The sequence below is a fragment of the Emys orbicularis genome, assembly GCF_028017835.1.
Source record: "Emys orbicularis isolate rEmyOrb1 chromosome 1 unlocalized genomic scaffold, rEmyOrb1.hap1 SUPER_1_unloc_2, whole genome shotgun sequence".
NCBI classification, from domain to species: Eukaryota; Metazoa; Chordata; order Testudines; family Emydidae; genus Emys; species Emys orbicularis.
In genome coordinates, this window is record NW_027045123.1 from 41434 (window position 1) to 59805 (window position 18372).

Sequence of the window (18372 nt, forward strand, 5' to 3'; positions counted from 1 at the left end):
CTGACTATTGGCATAACCTCAGAAACCTTAACATGGATTTGTTTAATCCAGCGTTTCTCAAAGGAGGCCACCAGTGGATTTTTTTGCAACTACGTCAGCCTCAAATGAATGGGCGGGATTTTGGGGGTGCAAAGCAGCAGCCCCTTCTGGCAGCGCCCACCTGTTGCTACTGAGTAGCTGTTATGAAAGATGCGCCGCATTGGTGTTTGTAGTGGAATTGCCAGCAGGGGTCGGGGTCCTGCACCTCACAGCCTCGTCGGGGGCTCCGGGCAGCACCTCTGGAGACATGTGGGGCCAGTGTCCACAGCACGTGAGCAGCTCTTGTCAGTGGACGTGGCTGCATCATTTGGTTGTTGGGCCGCTTCCCTGCTCCCACCTGGATGGGACACGGGGAGCCTGGGACTCTGCAGGCACCGGGTGAGTTCCCAGTCCACCATCCCCAGGACAGGGTCTCGGTGAAGGCCACCGAAAAAATTGTTGTGAGAACCCTTAAATCCTAATCCATAATTTGGGAGCAGCTAATCCCACAAAAAAATTCTGATATTAAAATAATAGAACCCTGTGCACACACACAACTTTAGTGAGGCTGCAGTGCTTTGAAGTCCTTTGATTTGAGGAAGCCTCTGATCATGGAGCATAATATCACTATGAGATCTGGTTTATGTGGAGGTGAACAAGCACATTGAGGTGAAGGTTACACAGGGAGCAAGTGGCAGAGTCAGCAATGAAACCAGTCATAGTGATTACTCATCCCCATGCTCATCACTGCTCCTGAACTGCACTAATCTAGGACTGAATATTGCACAGACACTCTGTGATTCTCAAGAGTGGAAAGGGTTTGGGGGTTTTTTCAATTTTTTTCTCGTATCGAGGTCCAGGCCTTGGTTTCTTCATTGTTTAGAAGTTAATCCCTGGATTTTCAGAGCGAGACATGCATTAGGGACATTAGAGCCTATTCATTTTAGTTGGAACTTGAGCATTCATATCCCGTAGGGAGCTCTGAAAAATCTCACCCCCAATTTTTAATTAGGATTCATGAAGAAACTCCCCAAGTTTCCCCTATAAAGGACTAATTCATTGTTGTTCTGGTTTCCTGTGAAGCAGCTGGTGACTCTCACTCATTGAGACAGGATACTGCATTAGATGGGCCACTCGTCTCCTGCAGCATGGCAGCTGCTACCTTCTCATAGGAAGCAGTAATTCTAGGTGCAGATCCTCGTCTGGTCTAAGTTCATATAGCTCCATTGAGGTCAGTGGAACACCGCAGATTTGCACGAGGGGAGGAGGTGGGGGTTTGTGGTTTGTGTTGATTAAAAAAAACAGTTTTGTTTGTTCAGAGGTTTCTAGCTGGTTTGTGGGGGCAGAAGCTGCACCTTGTTACACTCCCACTGAAGCAAACCGGAGCTGTTCGTGCTCAACATTTCTTGATAATAGGCCACAAGCTTTCCTGACTTGTGCACCACATTGGGGTATCCAAAACTGGAGGACACTTTTGGCCAAGAGATATGGAAGCTGTTGGTGATATGAAGAGATAATGAATGGAAGAGCAATTAAACCAGAAGACCAAGAGTATGAGGTAGTATATATTTGAATTTGAAATAAAGTGGAGTCAAAAATTGCAGAATAATAAAATAAAAAGAATAAGGAAAAAGAAGCAGAGAAGCAAGGCTACATTTCCATGGTTTCATGAAGGACTATGTCCTATCCCCAGCTCCAAAGTGGTGTATTTCTCACACAGTTCTCTTACTTCTTTATTGCAGTTGTAGAGTTTGACAATCAAGTCTGTCTGCCACCATTTTTAATTACTTATTTCACTCTGGTCAGACCCTGGCTGTGCTGCAGGGACGCTGTGGGTCGGACACTTGCTCTGGCGGTTCCCACATGCCCTCAGGCTCTAGGTGGCAGGACCCTTCTTCCCAGCGTCAGGCCCCCGTCAGGGTTCTGATCCCCGTCTTGGCTGGTGGCGTCTCCCTGTGCTGGACCCTCTGCCCAGGGTCCCCCCCACTCTCCCCAGCTGCTCACCGCACCCGGCTCTGGGCGGCTCCAGCCCCAGCTCCAGCTCCAGCTCCACTCTGCCTCAGCACGGCTGCGGCTCTGCCTCCAGCTCAGCTCAGCTCTGGCTGCTGCTCTCGCCTTAGCTCGGCCCCGCGCTGGCTCAGGCAGCTGCAGCTCACACAGCGAAATGGGACCCCGGACTCCTGACTCCCTGATTAGCTTGCTGTGCTGTCAATCGGGCTGACCTGCAGGGTTGGCCTCGCCCCATTGCCCCTGGGGACGGTCAGTTTTAGGATCCTGATTCCCCATTGGCCCTTCCCCTTTCTTTTAGTACTGGGAGAGGGCCATGAATAAAACCCACTAAGTTTTAGTAAGGGGCCAACATTCCCCTGACATCTACTGACAGACACACGAGTTCAGTCCAGCATGACAAGGCGGTGCTTTGGTTTGTAATCCTTAGCGAGTCACCAGAACTTGGTGATGAACAAACAAAACTGGGATTTTTTAATCAAAACAAACCACAAACCCCCATCTCCTCCGCTCGTGCAAATCTCCTTTGCATTTCCCATTCTTTAGTAAACATTCCTTTACAAAGCTCAAGAGGCAGATACTGAGCCACAGGACATCAGTGGAGCTCCACAGACTTCAATGATGTTCTGTGCTTACAACTGAGGGAAGCATTTAACACTGCTCGGGTTAGAAGAAATCCTGGTGGGGGTGTATTTTCCACTTTAAAATTCATTCTAATTGTGGCTGAAAAGCGTTGTGTGGGAGACGGGTCTTGCAGAATGCACTAGGTTGGTCAAACTTCCAATGAATCCAGTCTCATCCCACAGCTCTCTGATGGTTCAAGAAGGTATCCTTAACTGTCAGCGTTGTGCTTCTTCCTTTTCTTCATTAGCTGAAGTCTCTCACAAGACACAGTTCTCTTGGCTGCTCATGGGTGGAGATGCAGTACCTGATGTTTCCCATTGGTTTCCCTATACGTTGGCATTGAGCACGGGTGGCGGGTTGCATAGGCAGGGGAGGTGTTGGCTTAGAACTCAAGATTTCAAAGCCCCTCAAAAACACTCGCTGGTGTTTGACACATGCAAAAGTTTGTAGTCAATACATTGTTGTGGCGATTAAATGCCTCTGCACTGAGTCATACAGTCACTTTCAACAATCAGGTCATGATTTATAGCTACACAATTTGGGGCTATTTCTTTTTCATTCATATGTAGGTTTGAATTTGGTATTTCTTAAAAACCGTGCAGGGTTGAATGGCCCAGTCCAGTTGCTAGCAGCTTCAAGGAGCTGACCGGTAAGCAGTGCCCTAACTCTGAAGTGGTGATCAGACCCTCACCGGTTCTTGTGACCCTCCCAGGACCATTTCTCCACAATTTCCCTCCTCAGCGCCAAGTGGGACCATAGGAGCCCCTGTGGTCAGAGCCGGTTTTGGGGGCTCATTGGATTTTTGACGGATTTTTTTATTGGAAAATGAAGGTGCTCTCTTGGTGTAAATCAGCTTGGTTGCTTCACCTTCAAAGAGGCGGAGGACCTTAAAATCAAAGCAAGACCCTTCTGCCCTCTTCCCTGGATAGGTAACCCTCCCTTGGGGATAGTTTTCACATGTTACACAACATTCTGGTTTAGGCAGGAATGTTTTCTGCAACATGCCCTATGGCTGCTCAGACGTTATGTCAAATCTCATCCCACAGCCATCTCCTCCATCACCAAGAATGTGTCATTTTAATCTCTCCTGGGTTTTCTAGTGGGTTCACTCAGCTGCATTGTCTAACAAGACTTCAGTTTCTTGGCTGCTCATGGATGGAGAGAGGGTTTCTGGTAGAGCAGAGGTTCCAAGACTTAACTCAAAATCTTTCTGTAAAAGAGCACTGCTTCTATTCTCTCTCTGCCTTCCCATCCCTTGACCCATGAGCAAATCTGCTTTAGGAAGCCCTTTGAAATAGCATTGGTAACCCAAGTGGAGGTCCAATGTTTTACTCACCATAGGTAAGATTCACCCCTGGGCAGACGGCCATCACAAAGGCCCATGCTCCACTTAAGTCCCAGCTAAGACCGAGTTTGAAAGTTTAAAATGGGACTAACATTGTTCACAGGCATTATACTATCCCCCTGCCAAAGGGTGAATTTCAGTCTTAAAGTCTTGACAGGAAACATACTGGAGGCAATGAATGATTCCCATTGATTTCAAAGGGAATTGGATCTGACCTGCTGGGAATGTAGGTGGTTAGAAGGAGGAAAATGGTTCCCTGCTTCCTACCATGTTTAGAATGAACTGCCTCATGCCCCTAATCACGACCAGCATGAATTGAAAGGACCAAACTGGATTCCTTATATGACACCCACTTGTGCTACTCATACTGCTCAGGATCACCTTGATATTCATTCTGATTGCAGAACTTATAAAATCAGCAAAATGACAAAAGAAATGCAGTTGGCCTGTACAATTTAAAGATGAAAGACACCTGAAAAGTGCAACGTGCATGTCACGCCCTCTGAGGCTGAGATTAGCCCAGTAATCACCAACAGTGAGGAAAACAGCTCCATCCAAAGAAGGATTTAGCAAGGCAATCAAGTTTGTTTGGCAACTAATTAGGACCTCCTCCACAAACAGCGTCGCAGATCCTCCAGGCTGTCCTAGGAACTGTATAAAAGTGCTCTCGACTCAGCACTCTTCTAAACCCTTCTCCGGACTTCATCTCCTTAGTGAACTCGGTAAGTCCAATTCAACTCCCTCTCTTTCTAACCCCAGAGATTTCACAGTCGGGCCTCTTTTCATTTAAGGTGGAATCTTGCATGTACTTGCTGTGATTTTTACTTATTTATTAATTATATTTATTTTATATATATAATATCTATAATATATATTATTTAATAGTTATAAAATTATTTTTATTTTATTTATTTATTTGTATCTATCATGTGTCATTATTCAGTTACAGGAGCTTGTGGATTTATGATTTGAAGCTAAAGGAGGGATTTTAAGAACAACATCTGCAATTGTGAAACGTATTTCCCATTAACTAGAGTAAGAATTAGGGCATTTAAACTTTAAAACTCTCTTAGCAACTTTTCACTTATCTGGATTAGGAAGAAACTTTCCCAGGTTAGTCCAGAAAGAGCCAATTCAGTGCTCATCTATTTTATTCTAAAGTAGCTGTTACTCCTCACTATTGGAGGCACGAGAATGGATGAAGCTGAGAAGCGCTGAGCTCCAGTCAAGCAATTCCTATGTTCTCCTGAGCAGAAATACCCATTGAAGGTGCTTCTCCTCAGATGGTGTCATTTCATGTTGCTCCATGGAAGTCAGTGGACCTGAACCCATTTTTTCCCAGCTGAGGAGTTTGTCTTTAGTGATTTGTTAGGAGAAAAGCAAAGTTTCTGTTTATTCATCAGCAAGTTTTGGTGACTCCCAAGGTTTGGAAAACCAAAGAGTCACAGTGTGGTAGCAGACTCAACTCGTTTGCATGAAGAGGTTAAATCCTCAAATGAAAGGAAGTGATTACCATGATCCCAGCCATATTCTCTTTGAGAAATGTCTAAAATGGTCCCAGAATCCCAAGTGTCCATCACGGAAATAGTTACTCTTATTCTAGTCGGTGTTTTCATAGAATCAAAGAATCATAGAATATCAGGGTTGGAAGGGACCTCAGGAGGTCATCTAGTCCAACCCCCTGCTCAAAGCAGGACCTAATCCCAACTAAATCATCCCAGCCAGGGCTTTGTCAAGCCTGACCTTAAAAACCTCTAAGGAAGGAGATTCCACCAGCTCCCTAGGTAACGCATTCCAGTGCTTCACCACCCTCCTAGTGAAAAAGTTTTTCCTAATATCCAACCTAAACCTCCCCCACTGCAACTTGAGACCGTTACTCCTTGTTCTGTCTTCTGCTACCACTGAGAACAGTCTAGATCCTTCCTCTTTGGAACCCCCTTTCAGGTAGTTGAAAGCAGCTATCAAATTGCCCTGCATTCTTCTCTTCTGCAGACTAAACAATCCCAGTTCCCTCAGCCTCTCGTCATAACTCATGGGCTCCAGCCTCCTAATCATTTTTGTTGCCCTCCACTGGACTCGTTCCAATTTTTCCACATCCTTCTTATAGTGTGGGGCCCAAAACTGGACACAGTACTCCAGGTGAGGCCTCACCAATGTCGAATAGAGGGGAATGATCATGTCCCTCGATCTGCTGGCAATGCCCCTACTTATACAGCCCAAAATGCCATTAGCCTTCTTGGCAACAAGGGCACACTGTTGACTCATATCCAGCTTCTCGTCCAAGGTAACCCCTAGGTCCTTTTCTGCAGAACTGCTGCCTAGCCACTCGGTCCCTAGTCTGTAACAGTGAATGGGATTCTTCCGTCCTAAGTGCAGGACTCTGCACTTGTCCTTGTTGAACCTCATCAGGTTTCTTTTGGCCCAAATGACAAAGTCATTGAGAGGAGATCAAGGGGCCGGTTGGGAGGGAAGTTTACTGCGAGCGGAGAAGAAGTGTAGAAAGAGAAAATAGTGACAACTGCATGACCACACAAAAAAAGACTAAGTCCACTTCTTCTCTCTCTTTTGGGCCCCATGCAGACCTCAATACAATTGTAACCGAGCTTTCAAGCCTTTCTTCCACCAATCCTTGTACCTTCTTTTATCCGTAGTCCCTGTTGTGTGTTTCAGGTTTACCTCCATCCCAGAAAGATGACTTTCTCCAGCCTGTGCTATCCAGAATGTGGGGTGGCCCGACCCAGTCCAGTCACTGGCAGCTCCAACGAGCCGTGCGTTAGGCAGTGCCCTGACTCCGAAGTGGTGATCAGACCCTCACCGGTTGTCGTGACCCTCCCTGGACCAATTCTCAGCAATTTCCCTCAACAGAGCGATGTGGCAGCTGTAGGAGCACCTGTGGTCGGAGCCGGTTTCGGAGGCTCCTATGGTTTGGGGGGATTGTACGGCTATGGAGGCCATTACGGAGGATTGTATGGTTTAGGGAGATTAGGTGGTTACGGTGGCCGTTATGGTTATGGGGGATTATTGGGCAATGGGGGATACTGTGGTTACCCAGGCCTTTATGGTTATGGGGGATTATGGGGAAATGGGGGACACTGTGGTTACCCGGGCCTTTATGGTTATGGGGGATTATGGGGAAATGGGGGACACTGCGGTTACCCGGGCCTTTATGGTTATGGGGGATTTAGTGGTTCTGGGGTATCTTGCCATAGGTACCTCAGTGGAAGCAGTGGGCCATGTTAAACCCACCAGGAATATTCATGGAAGAAGGAAGAACGAGGAAATGAACAGCAAGATACAGATTCACCCCTAATCTTTTGGGCATGGCTTTCAGAAGTGCTGTGCAAACATGGCTCCAGTTGAACTCGGTGGGAGCTGTGTGTGCTCAGCACCTTGGGCTGATAGCCATGCTGCATTTTTAATGTTACGCTTTATGACTCTTTCTGCCAAGGCTTTGCCAACCAAGTGCTGATTCTCTTTTTCTCTTGTGGACTCATTCTGAATTACACACAGGCTGTTTACACTGACCCTGTAGTGTGAAGGAAACAGAGGCCTTAAGATAGGCATCATTTACGTTCATTATCCCTCTAAGTCCCTCTCAAGGAGAATTAGGCCCTACATGTGCTATCCTTTCTATCAATACGTACCTTTAGCAACTCACTTTAACCTTGGCTACTTCACATGTCTAATGGAGAAGTTGCGTAGTCTCTGCTTCTATATTCCTTTGTCTCATTTCACACCTGACTGGGGTAAAAAAAAAAAAGAACATAAAATGATTTCAAAAGGGGACTTGTTTGTCAACCTCTGGAGCTGCAACAAAGCACAAAGAACATCTTGTGTGAAATACATCCCATTGACGCAGGTGATCGGTCGGAGCCCTTCTTGAAACACTGGAAATACATTTTTTCCGCTCTGTAGTATTTCTTCCTGTAACTGTGTACTGCCAATTTCCTTTGCATTAAAAACTCTGCTGCATCATAATATCAGTCTTCTGGTTATCTTTGTTTCTTTGTCCATTTTTAAAAATTGTATATGGGCAGGAGGGTATCTGTGGTTAAAGGGGCCATATGGTTGTGGGAGAAAATAGGGTTAGGGGGGATTCTGATGGGGTTATCGGTGCCTTAATGGAACCTGTGGGCCATGCTAAATTGAGCAGGCATATGCATGGGAACAGCAGGAAATGAACAGCAAGATACAGATTCATGTCTGATCGCACAGGCCTGGCTTTGAGAAGCGTTGAGTACACCGAACTCCGTGTGAAATAATGAGAGAGCTGCATTTCATCACCACCTCTGCAAACATGCCCAATGTTTCCCATGTTACCCTATATGGATATTGTAGGGATAACAGAAACATGGTGGAATAGTACTCATGACTGGAGTACTGGTATTGAAGGCTATGTGCTGTTTAGGAAAGACAGAAATAAAGGCAAAGGTGGTGGAATAGCATTGTATATGAATGATGAGGTAGACTGTAAAGAAATAAGAAGTGATGGAATGGATAAGACAGAGTCTGTCTGGGCAAAAATCACATTGGGAAAGAAAGCTACTAGAGCCTCCCCTTAGATACTGCTTGGGGTGTGCTACAGACCGCCGGGATCCGATTTGGATATGGATGGAGACCTCTTTAATGTTTTTAATGAAGTAAACACTAATGGGAATTGTGTGATCATGGGAGACTTTAACTTCCCAGATATAGACTGGAGGACAAGTGCTAGTAATAATAATAGGGCTCAGATTTTCCTGGATGCGATAGCTGATGGATTCCTTCACCAAGTAGTTGCTGAACCAACAAGAGGGGATGCCATTTTAGATTTGGTTTTGGTGAGTAGTGAGGACCTCATAGAAGAAATGGTTGTAGGGGACAACCTTGGTTCGAATGTGTCACGGACTCACAGATCGTGCCCACTCTTGGCCCCGTGCGGTCCGTGGGGGGGTGTCCCTTTCAGTGCAACAGCCCTTCTCGGGGATCCACTCTCTCTTGGGGTCAGGCCCCTCCACCTCCTGGAGCCGCACCTCTCTGAGCCTTAGCACGTCTGTTTCTCGCCGTGGGCCCCCTCAGGGAGTCCACTCGCTCTGGAGCCCCCGGGCCTCCACCCCCCGAAGAGGTTGATGCAACCCTGTTCTCTAGACCGGAGTGACTCCCAACCAGCGTAAAACAGGAGGGTTTATTGAGAGTTGAACACAGCACAGGAAACTCTCAGGGCCTCAGGCCTGGCCTCTCTCAGCTCAGCACATCCCAGTCTCCCTGCATCCAGGTGGGCTCTGCCTGCCCCCCCTCTCCAGCCCAGAGCCCCCCTGATTCCCAGCTGGGCATCTGAGATCCCCGGCCCCAAGCCCTGCCTCTGTCCATTGTCTTCTCTCCAGGTAAACAGGGTCGTAAAACGGGGCCTCCTCTCCTCGCTTCTGTCCTCTGGCTGGAACCGGCTGGTTAGGTCACTGGGTCCTCACTCTGCAGCCCATTGTTCTCCCACTGGCCAAAACCGGCTGCAACTCCTGAGCTGGGTCTCAAGGTCGGGGTCTCAGGTCACCGGTCGCTGGGGTATCCATCCTCCAGGCCATTGGCTGGGGTCCCACGTTGCCTCTCCGGTCCTCTGTAACAACAAACTCCCTCTCCCCTCACCTCGTTAAACCAGTAACACCCAAGGAAACTGAGTCCCACCCCCTCCGCATGCAAACCATTGAAACCCCACCGAAAACAAGAAAAAACCAAGAAAATCCCCCACTTCGTCACAGAGTGCTCATGAGCTAATTCAGTTTAAACTAGATGGAAGGATAAACAAAAGTAGGTCTGGGACTAGGGTTTTGATTTTAAAAGGGCTAACTTTAAAGAATTAAGGAAATTAGTTAGGGAAGTGGATTGGACTGAAGAACTTGTGGATCTAAAGGCGGAGGAGGCCTGGAATTACTTCAAGTCAAAGTTGCAGAAACTCTCAGAAGCCTGCATCCCAAGAAAGGGGAAAAAATTCATAGGCAGGAATTGTAGACCACGCTGGATGAGCAAGCATCTCAGAGAGGTGATTAAGAAAAAGCAGAAAGCCTACAAGGAGTGGAAGATGGGAGGGATCAGCAAGGAAAGCTACCTTATTGAGGTCAGAACATGTAGGGATAAAGTGAGAAAGGCAAAAGCCATGCAGAGTTGGACCTTGCAAAGGGAATTAAAACCAATAGTAAAAGGTTCTATAGCCATATAAATAAGAAGAAAACAAAGAAAGAAGAAGTGGGAGCACTAAACACTGAGGATGGAGTGGAGGTTAAGGATATTCTAAGCATGGCCCAATATCTAAACAAATACTTTGCCTCAGTCTTTCATGAGGCTAATGAGGAGCTTAGGGATAATGGTAGGATGACGAATGAGGATATGGAGGTAGATATTACCGCATCCGAGGTAGAAGCAAAACTCAAACATCTTAATGGGACTAAATCGGGGGGCCCAGATAATCTTCATCCAAGAATATTAAAGGAACTGGCACATGAAATTGCAAGCCCATTAGCAAGAATTTTTAATGAATCAGTAAACTCAGGGGTTGTACCGTACGACTGGAGAATTGCTAACCTAGTTCCTATTTTTAAGAAAGGGGAAAAAAGTGATCTGAGTAACTATAGGCCTGTTAGTTTGACATCTGTAGTATGCAAGGTCTTGGAAAAAATTTTGAAGGAGAAAGTAGTTAAGGACATTGAGGTCAATGGTAATTGGGACAAAATACAACATGGTTTTACAAAAGGTAGATCGTGACAAACCAACCTGATCTCCTTCTTTGAGAAGGTAACAGATTTTTTAGACAAAGGAAATGCAGTGGATCTAATTTACCTCGATTTCAGTAAGGCATTTGATACAGTTCCACATGGGGAATTATTAGCTAAATTGGAAAAGATGGGGATCAATATGAAAATTGAAAGGTGGATAAGGAACTGGTTAAAGGGGAGACTACAACGGGTCATACTGAAAGGTGAACTGTCAGGCTGGAAGGAGGTTACTAGTGGAGTTCCTCAGGAATCGGTTTTGGGACCAATCTTATTTAATCTTTTTATTACTGACCTTGGCACAAAAAGTGGGAATGTGCTAATAAAGTTTGCGGATGACACAAAGCTGGGAGGTATTGGCAATACAGAGAAGGATCGGGATATCATACAGGAAGATCTGGATGACCTTGTAAACTGGAGTAATAGTAATAGGATGAAATTTAATAGTGAAAAGTGCAAGGTCATGCATTTAGGGATTAATAACAAGAATTTTGGTTATAAATTGGGGACACATCAGTTGGAAGTAACAGAGGAGGATAAGGACCTCGGAGTATTGGTTGATCACAGGATGACTATGAGAAGCCAATGTGATATGGCCGTTAAAAAAGCTAATGCGGTCTTGGGATGCATCAGGCAAGGTATTTCCAGTAAAGATAAGGAGGTGTTAGTACCGTTATACAAGGCACTGGTGAGACCTCATCTGGAATATTGTGTGCAGTTCTGGTCTCCCATGTTTAAGAAGGATGAATTCAAACTGGAACAGGTACAGAGAAGGGCTACTAGGATGATCCGAGGAATGGAAAACTTGTCTTATGAAAGGAGACTCAAAGAGCTTGGCTTGTTTAGCCTAACCAAAAGAAGGCTGAGGGGAGATATGATTGCTCTTTATAAATATATCAGAGGGATAAATATCAGGGAGGGAGAGGAATTATTCAAGCTTAGTACAATGTGGACACAAGAACAAATGGATATAAACTGGACATTAGGAAGTTTAGACTTGAAATTAGACGAAGGTTTCTAACCATTAGAGGAGTGAAGTTCTGGAACAGCCTTCCAAGGGGAGTAGTGGGGGCAAAAGACATATCTGGCTTCAAGACTTAGGGTATGTCTACACTACGAGAGTAGTTCGATTTCACTTAAATCGAATATGTGGAATCGATATTACAAAGTCGAACGTGTGTGTCCACACTAAGGACAGTAATTCGACTTTGTGAGTCCACACTAACGGGGCAAGCATCGACATTGGAAGCGGTGCACTGTGGGCAGCTATCCCACAGTTCCCGCAGTCCCCGCTGCCCATTGGAATTCTGGGTCGAGCCCCAAATGCCTTCTGGGTAAAAAAATGTGTCGAGGGTGCTTTTGGGTACCTGTCGTCATCCGTCCGTCACTCCCGCCCTCCCTCCCTCCCTGAAAGCGCCGGCGGGAAATCAGTTCGCGCACTTTTCTGATCAGTGACAGCGCGGACGCCACAGCAGTGCGAGCATGGATCCCGCTGCGACCATCGCTGCAGTTGTGGCCGTTCTCAACGCCTCACAGGTTATCATACACCTTTCCCTGAGGCAGATGCAGAGAAATCAGGAGAGGAGGCTACGGCACCGCCGTGTGGGCCTGAAGTCGGAGAGTAGCACAGAGCTGTCAGAAACCATGAGACCCAGCGCCCAGGACATCACGGTGGCAATGGGTCTTGTGGATATTGTGGAACGGCGATTCTGGGCCCTGGAAACAAGCACGGACTGGTGGGACCGCATAGTGCTTCAGGTCTGGGATGAATCCCAGTGGCTGCGAAACTTTCGCATGCGGAAGGGGACTTTCCTCGAACTTTGTGAGTTGCTGTCCCCTGCCCTGAAGCGCAAGGACACCCGGATGCGAGCAGCCCTGACTGTCCAGAAGCGAGTGGCCATAGCCCTCTGGAAGCTTGCAACGCAGGACAGCTACCGGTCAGTCGCGAACCACTTTGGTGTGGGCAAATCTACCGTGGGGGTTGTTGTCATGCAAGTAGCCAAGGCAATCGTCAAGGTACTGCTCTCAAAGGTAGTGACCCTGGGAAACGTGGAGGTCATCATAGATGGCTTCACCGCGATGGGATTCCCAAACTGCGGTGGGGCTATAGATGGGACTCACATCCCTATCCTGGGACCGGACCACCAGGCCAGCCAGTACATTAACAGAAAGGGCTACTTTTCAATGGTGCTGCAAGCACTGGTGGACCATCGGGGACGTTTTACAAACATCAACGTCGGATGGCCGGGCAAGGTTCATGACGCTCGCGTGTTCAGGAACTCTGGTCTGTTTAGACGGCTGCAGGAAGGTATTTACTTCCCGGACCACAAAATAAGTCTTAGGGATGTGGAGATGCCTACAGTGATCCTCGGGGACCCAGCCTACCCGCTAATGCCCTGGCTCATGAAGCCCTATACTGGCGCCCTGGACACTGAAAAAGAACTGTTCAACTACCGTCTGAGCAAGTGCAGAATGGTGGTGGAGTGTGCTTTTGGCCGTCTCAAGGGGAGATGGAGAAGCTTACTGACTCGCTGTGATCTCAGCGAAACCAATATCCCCATTGTTATAGCAGCTTACTGTGTGCTCCACAATCTGTGTGAGAGCAAGGGGGAGACCTTTATGGCGGGGTGGGAGGTTGAGGCAAATAGCCTGGCTGCTGATTACGCCCAGCCAGACAGCCGGGCGATTAGAAGATCCCAGCGGGACGCGCTGTGCATCCGGGAGGCTTTGAAAGCTAGGTTCCAGACTGAGCAGGGTAACCAGTGACTGTTCAGTTAGTGGACACAGAAGCTGAACCTGCCCCCGTTTCTTTACCCAGTTAATGTTGACTATCCTTCCAAGTTACATACCCCCTTCACCACCTTCCCAAAAAATAAAATCTGTTCTGTTTTGTTAATGAACACCGTTGTCTTTATTACTGTTTTCGCTGGAATGTTTTAAACCGGGGACGCAGACTGTGGCGGGGGGCGGGTTTAGTGTTCTGATGCAAATGATGCTTCTAAACTCCAGGAATGACAGGCTCCGCAGTGGTGGACTGGTTGTTTCAGCGGAGCCTGCCAGCACTCCTGGGCGGGACTGTGTGTATGTGTCGGCTATGTGACTTTATGGCAGGGGGAGGAGGGTTACAGATCCCCTGCTGCGTGGCTCTGTGATCCAGGATAAGGACCGCGGCATAACATCTCTAACTGCCCTTCCCCGCGACAAAGTCACAGATCAACCCCCCCCCCACAGAACATGAAAACCACCTCCCAGACTGACCAGGGCAACTGGTGACTGCACTGTGTATGTGTCCTGATGCTGGACCTGCCCCTGCCTCTGTACCCTGCTAAAGGTGACTGTCCTGTCCAATTACCAAGCACCTTCCCCCCCTTCAGACAGAGTCTCCTCCAAAAGAAAATCATGGAAACAGTAATTAACAGAAACGAATATTTTATTATGAACCACACATGAAACGGGGGGGGGGGGGGAGTGAGACTTGGACGGGGGCTTGTGTGAGGTGGGTAGGAAAGGACTTTTCAAATTTTGGGGAATGAGAGCCTTCTAGTGCTAGAGCAGTCTGCAGGGGTTGACTGAAAGTTTTAACGGCCCTTGCCGCCCCTCCTTCTTTGGACTTTGGGTGAGGGGGGTGTGGGACTTGGTGGCGGGGGAGGGCGGTTAGAGATAGACTGCAGCGGGGCTCTGTCCTCCTGCCTCCGGTCTTGCAGAACATCCACCAGGCGCCGGAGCGTGTCCGTTTGCTCCCTCATTAGTCCAAGCAGCGTTTGAGTCGCCTGCTGGTCTTCCTGACGCCACCTCTCCTCCCGTTCCATGATTGCTCGGTGCATTTGGGACAAGTTCTCCCTCCACTCTGTCTGCTGGGCTGCCTGGGCTCTGGAGCAGTCCATTAGTTCTGAGAACATGTCCTCACGCGTCTTCTTCTTCCTCCGCCTAATCTGCGCTAGCCTCTGGGAGTGTGATGCCAGGCTGGGTTGGGAGACAGTCGCAGATGTGTCTGTGGGAATGGGAAAAAGGGAGTGAATTCCTGAGACAGATAAATGAAGTTGTGAACAAAGAACATAGTCTTTCTCTGTGAACAAGACCATGCACTGCACCTCTCACATGCGCACTCAGGACAAGGTCGAATTTTCGGCCCTCGCCTTCAGTGCCTGGGGTCTTGCAGTTGCGATCTGAGAAGCGGGGCAGGACACCTGAACTTGTGTAGCAGGCAACCATGGTAAGCCGTAGAGTTGTGGCTGCTTAAAACTTTAATAGTAGCACTGGGCTCCTTTCGCATTGAAAGCAATGCCAGTCTCTGCTGGCAGCAATCAGGGAAGCATGAGCTCTGCCCCTGTCCCACCCCCTCGCGGCTGTCCCAGGGAAAGATCCCTGTATGCTGCCCCTCTCCCGCCTCCACCGCGTGGCTGTAAAGCAGTCCCAATACTAACATTCCCCTCCCTAATTCAAAGCAGGGCGTCATGAGCGACATCACCCTGATGAGGATCTCGGAGAGCGACAGGGAACGGATGCTTAGGGAGAGCATGCAGAAACCAGGGCCGTATGCCGCCATGCTCTGCCGTGCAATGATCCCAGAGTACTTGATAGAGTCCTGGCGTGGAAACGTGTCGTACCATGGTGGACCTAATAAGATCGCCCTGCCAAGGAACCTGATGCACAGGCTTGAACATTACCTCCAGGAGACCTACGTTGAGATCTCCCATGAGGATTTCGTGTCAATTCCCGGACATATAGACCGGATTTTGGTGTAGCTGTACTGGCAGGGACTACAGAGTGGAGCGTCTTGGGCAGCAAAATCATGAAAATCCGGACATTGTTAGATTTTTTTTAAATAGTTGGGACTAAATAGTTAAGCGCCTAAGGCAACGAAATCATGAAAAACCAATTGTTGATATTATAAATATTCAAGTTCTGTTAAAAATAGAAGTTTACATGTTTAAATGACTTAATGAAAAACCCATTGTTAATATTATAAATATTCCAGTTCTGTTAAAAATAAATGTTTAGATGTTTAAAGCACTTACTGCTTGATCCTTCCCCTGATTCTGTGATCGGGGTAACGGATGGGGACGGTTGGTAGGGGATCTCGGTAAGGGTGATGAAGAGCTCCTGGCTGTCGGGGAAATCAGCGTTGCAAGCGCTGTCGACTGCCTCGTCCTCCTCATCTCCTTCCTCATCTTCCCCGTCCGCTAACATTTCCGACGAGGAACCGGCCGCGGACAATATCCCATCCTCAGAGTCCACGGTCAGTGGTGGGGTAGTGGTGGCGGCCGCACCTAGGATGGAATGCAGTGCCTCGTAGAAACGGGATGTGTGGGGCTGGGATCCGGAGCGTCCGTTTGCCTCTTTGTTTTTTTGGTAGCCTTGTCTCAGCTCCTTGATTTTCACGCGGCACTGCGTTGCATCCCGGCTGTATCCTCTCTCTGCCATGGCTTTAGAGATCTTCTCGTAGAACTTTGCATTCCTTCTTTTGGAGCGCAGCTCGGAAAGCACAGACTCATCGCCCCACACAGCGATGAGATCCAAGACTTCCCGATCAGTCCATGCTGGGGCCCTCTTTTTATTCTGGGATTGCACGGCCATCTCTGCTGCAGAGCTCTGCATCGTTGCCAGTGCTGCTGAGCTCGCCACGATGTCCAAACAGGAAATGAGATTCAAACTGCCCAGACAGGAAAAGGAATTCAAATTTTCCCGGGGCTTTTCCTGTGTGGCTGGTCAGAGCATCCGAGCTCGGACTGCTGTCCAGAGCGTCAACAGAGTGGTGCACTGTGGGATAGCTCCCGGAGCTATTAGCGTCGATTTCCATCCACACCTAGCCTAATTCGATATGGCCATTTCGAATTTAGCGCTACTCCTCTCGTTGGGGAGGAGTACAGAAGTCGAATTTAAGAGAGCTCTATGTCGAACTAAATAGCTTCGTGGTGTGGACGGGTGCAGGGTTAATTCGATGTAACGGCGCTAAATTCGACATAAAAGCCTAGTGTAGACCAGGCCTAAGCTTGATAAGTTTATGGAGGGGATGGTATGATGGGATAGCCTAATTTTGGCAATTAATTGATCTTTGACTATTAGCGGTAAATATGCTTAATGGTCTGTGATGGGATGTTAGATGGAGTGGGATCTGAGTTACTACAGAGAATTCTTTCCTGGGTGCTGGCTGGTAAGTCTTGCCCACGTGCTCTAAGGACACTGAGGCCTGGTCTACACTACGAGTTTAGGTCAACTTTAGCCGTGTTAAATCAAATTTAGCCTGGACACGTTCACACGACGAAGCCCTTTCTTTCGTCTTAAAGGGCCCTTTAAACCGGTTTCTTTACTCCACCTCCGACGAGGGGATTAGCGATAAAATCGGCCTTAGGGGGTCGAAATTGGGTTAGTGTGGACGGAATTCGACGTTATTGGCCTCCGCGAGCTATCCCACAGTGCTTCATTGTGACCGCTCTGGACAGCACTCTCAACTCAGATGCACTGGCCAGGTAGACAGGAAAAGCCTCGCGAACGTTTGAATTTCATTTCCTGTTTGCTCAGCGTGGAGAGCACAGGTGACCACGCAGAGCTCATCAGCACAGGTAACCGTGATGGAGTCCCAGGATCGCAAAAGAGCTCCAGCATGGACAGAACGGGAGGTACGGGATCTGCTCGCCATATGGGGAGATGAATCAGTGCTGGCTGAACTCCGAAGCAGTAAACGAAATGGCAAGATATTAGAAAAGGTCTCCAAGGCCATGAAGGACAGAAGCCATAACAGGGACGCACAGCAGTGCCGCATGAAAATTAAGGAGCTAAGGCAAGCCTACCACAAAGCCAGAGAAGCAAACGGAAGGTCCGGGGCTGAGCCGCAAACATGCCGCTTCTACGCGGAGCTGCATGCCATTCTAGGGGGTGCAGCCACCACTACCCCAACCATGTGCTATGAGTCCCTCACTGGAGAAACACACAGGGAAGCGGGTTCGGGGTACGAGGAAGATGAGGATGAAGATAATGTAAATAGCTCACAGCAGCAAGGAAGCGGAGAAACCGGTTTCCCCAACAGCCAGGATATGTTTATCACCCTGGACCTGGAACCAGTAACCCCCGAACTCACCCAAGACCCTGTGGGCACACAGGGGACCTCTGGTGAGTGTACCTTTGTAAATATTACACATGGTTTAAAAGCAAGCGTGTTTAATGATTAATGATTAATTTGCCCTGGCAATCGCGGCCAGTACAGCTACTGGAAAAGTCTGTTAACGTGTATGGGGATGGAGCGGAAATCCTCCAGGGACATCTCCAGAAAGCTCTCCTTCATGTACTCCCAAAGCCTTTGCAAAAGGTTTCTGGGGAGGGCTGCCTTATCCCGTCCGCCATGGTAGGACACTTTACCACGCCAGGCCAGTAGCACGTAGTCTGGAATCATTGCATAACAAAGCATGGCAGCGTATGGTCCCGGTGTTTGCTGGCATGCAGACAACATCCATTCCTTATCGCTCTTTGTTATCCTCAGGAGAGTGATATCATTCACGGTCACCTGGTTGAAATGGGGCAATTTTATTAAGGGGACATTCAGAGGTGCCCCTTCCTGCTCTGCTGAACAGAAATATTCCCCGCTGTTAGCCACGCGGTGGGGGGGAGGGGTGAAGTGATCATCCCAGAGAATTGGGTGTG

General features: G+C 48.2%; 1 protein-coding gene across 1 annotated transcript; it reads left to right on the forward strand.

The window, feature by feature from the left end:
• The first annotated feature begins 6685 nt into the window (after positions 1-6685).
• On the forward strand, positions 6686-7234 carry LOC135894762 (claw keratin-like). Its single transcript, XM_065422858.1, has one exon. The coding sequence runs from the start codon at positions 6686-6688 to the stop codon at positions 7232-7234; it is 549 nt and encodes a 182-aa protein (XP_065278930.1).
• The last annotated feature ends 11138 nt before the right edge of the window (positions 7235-18372 follow it).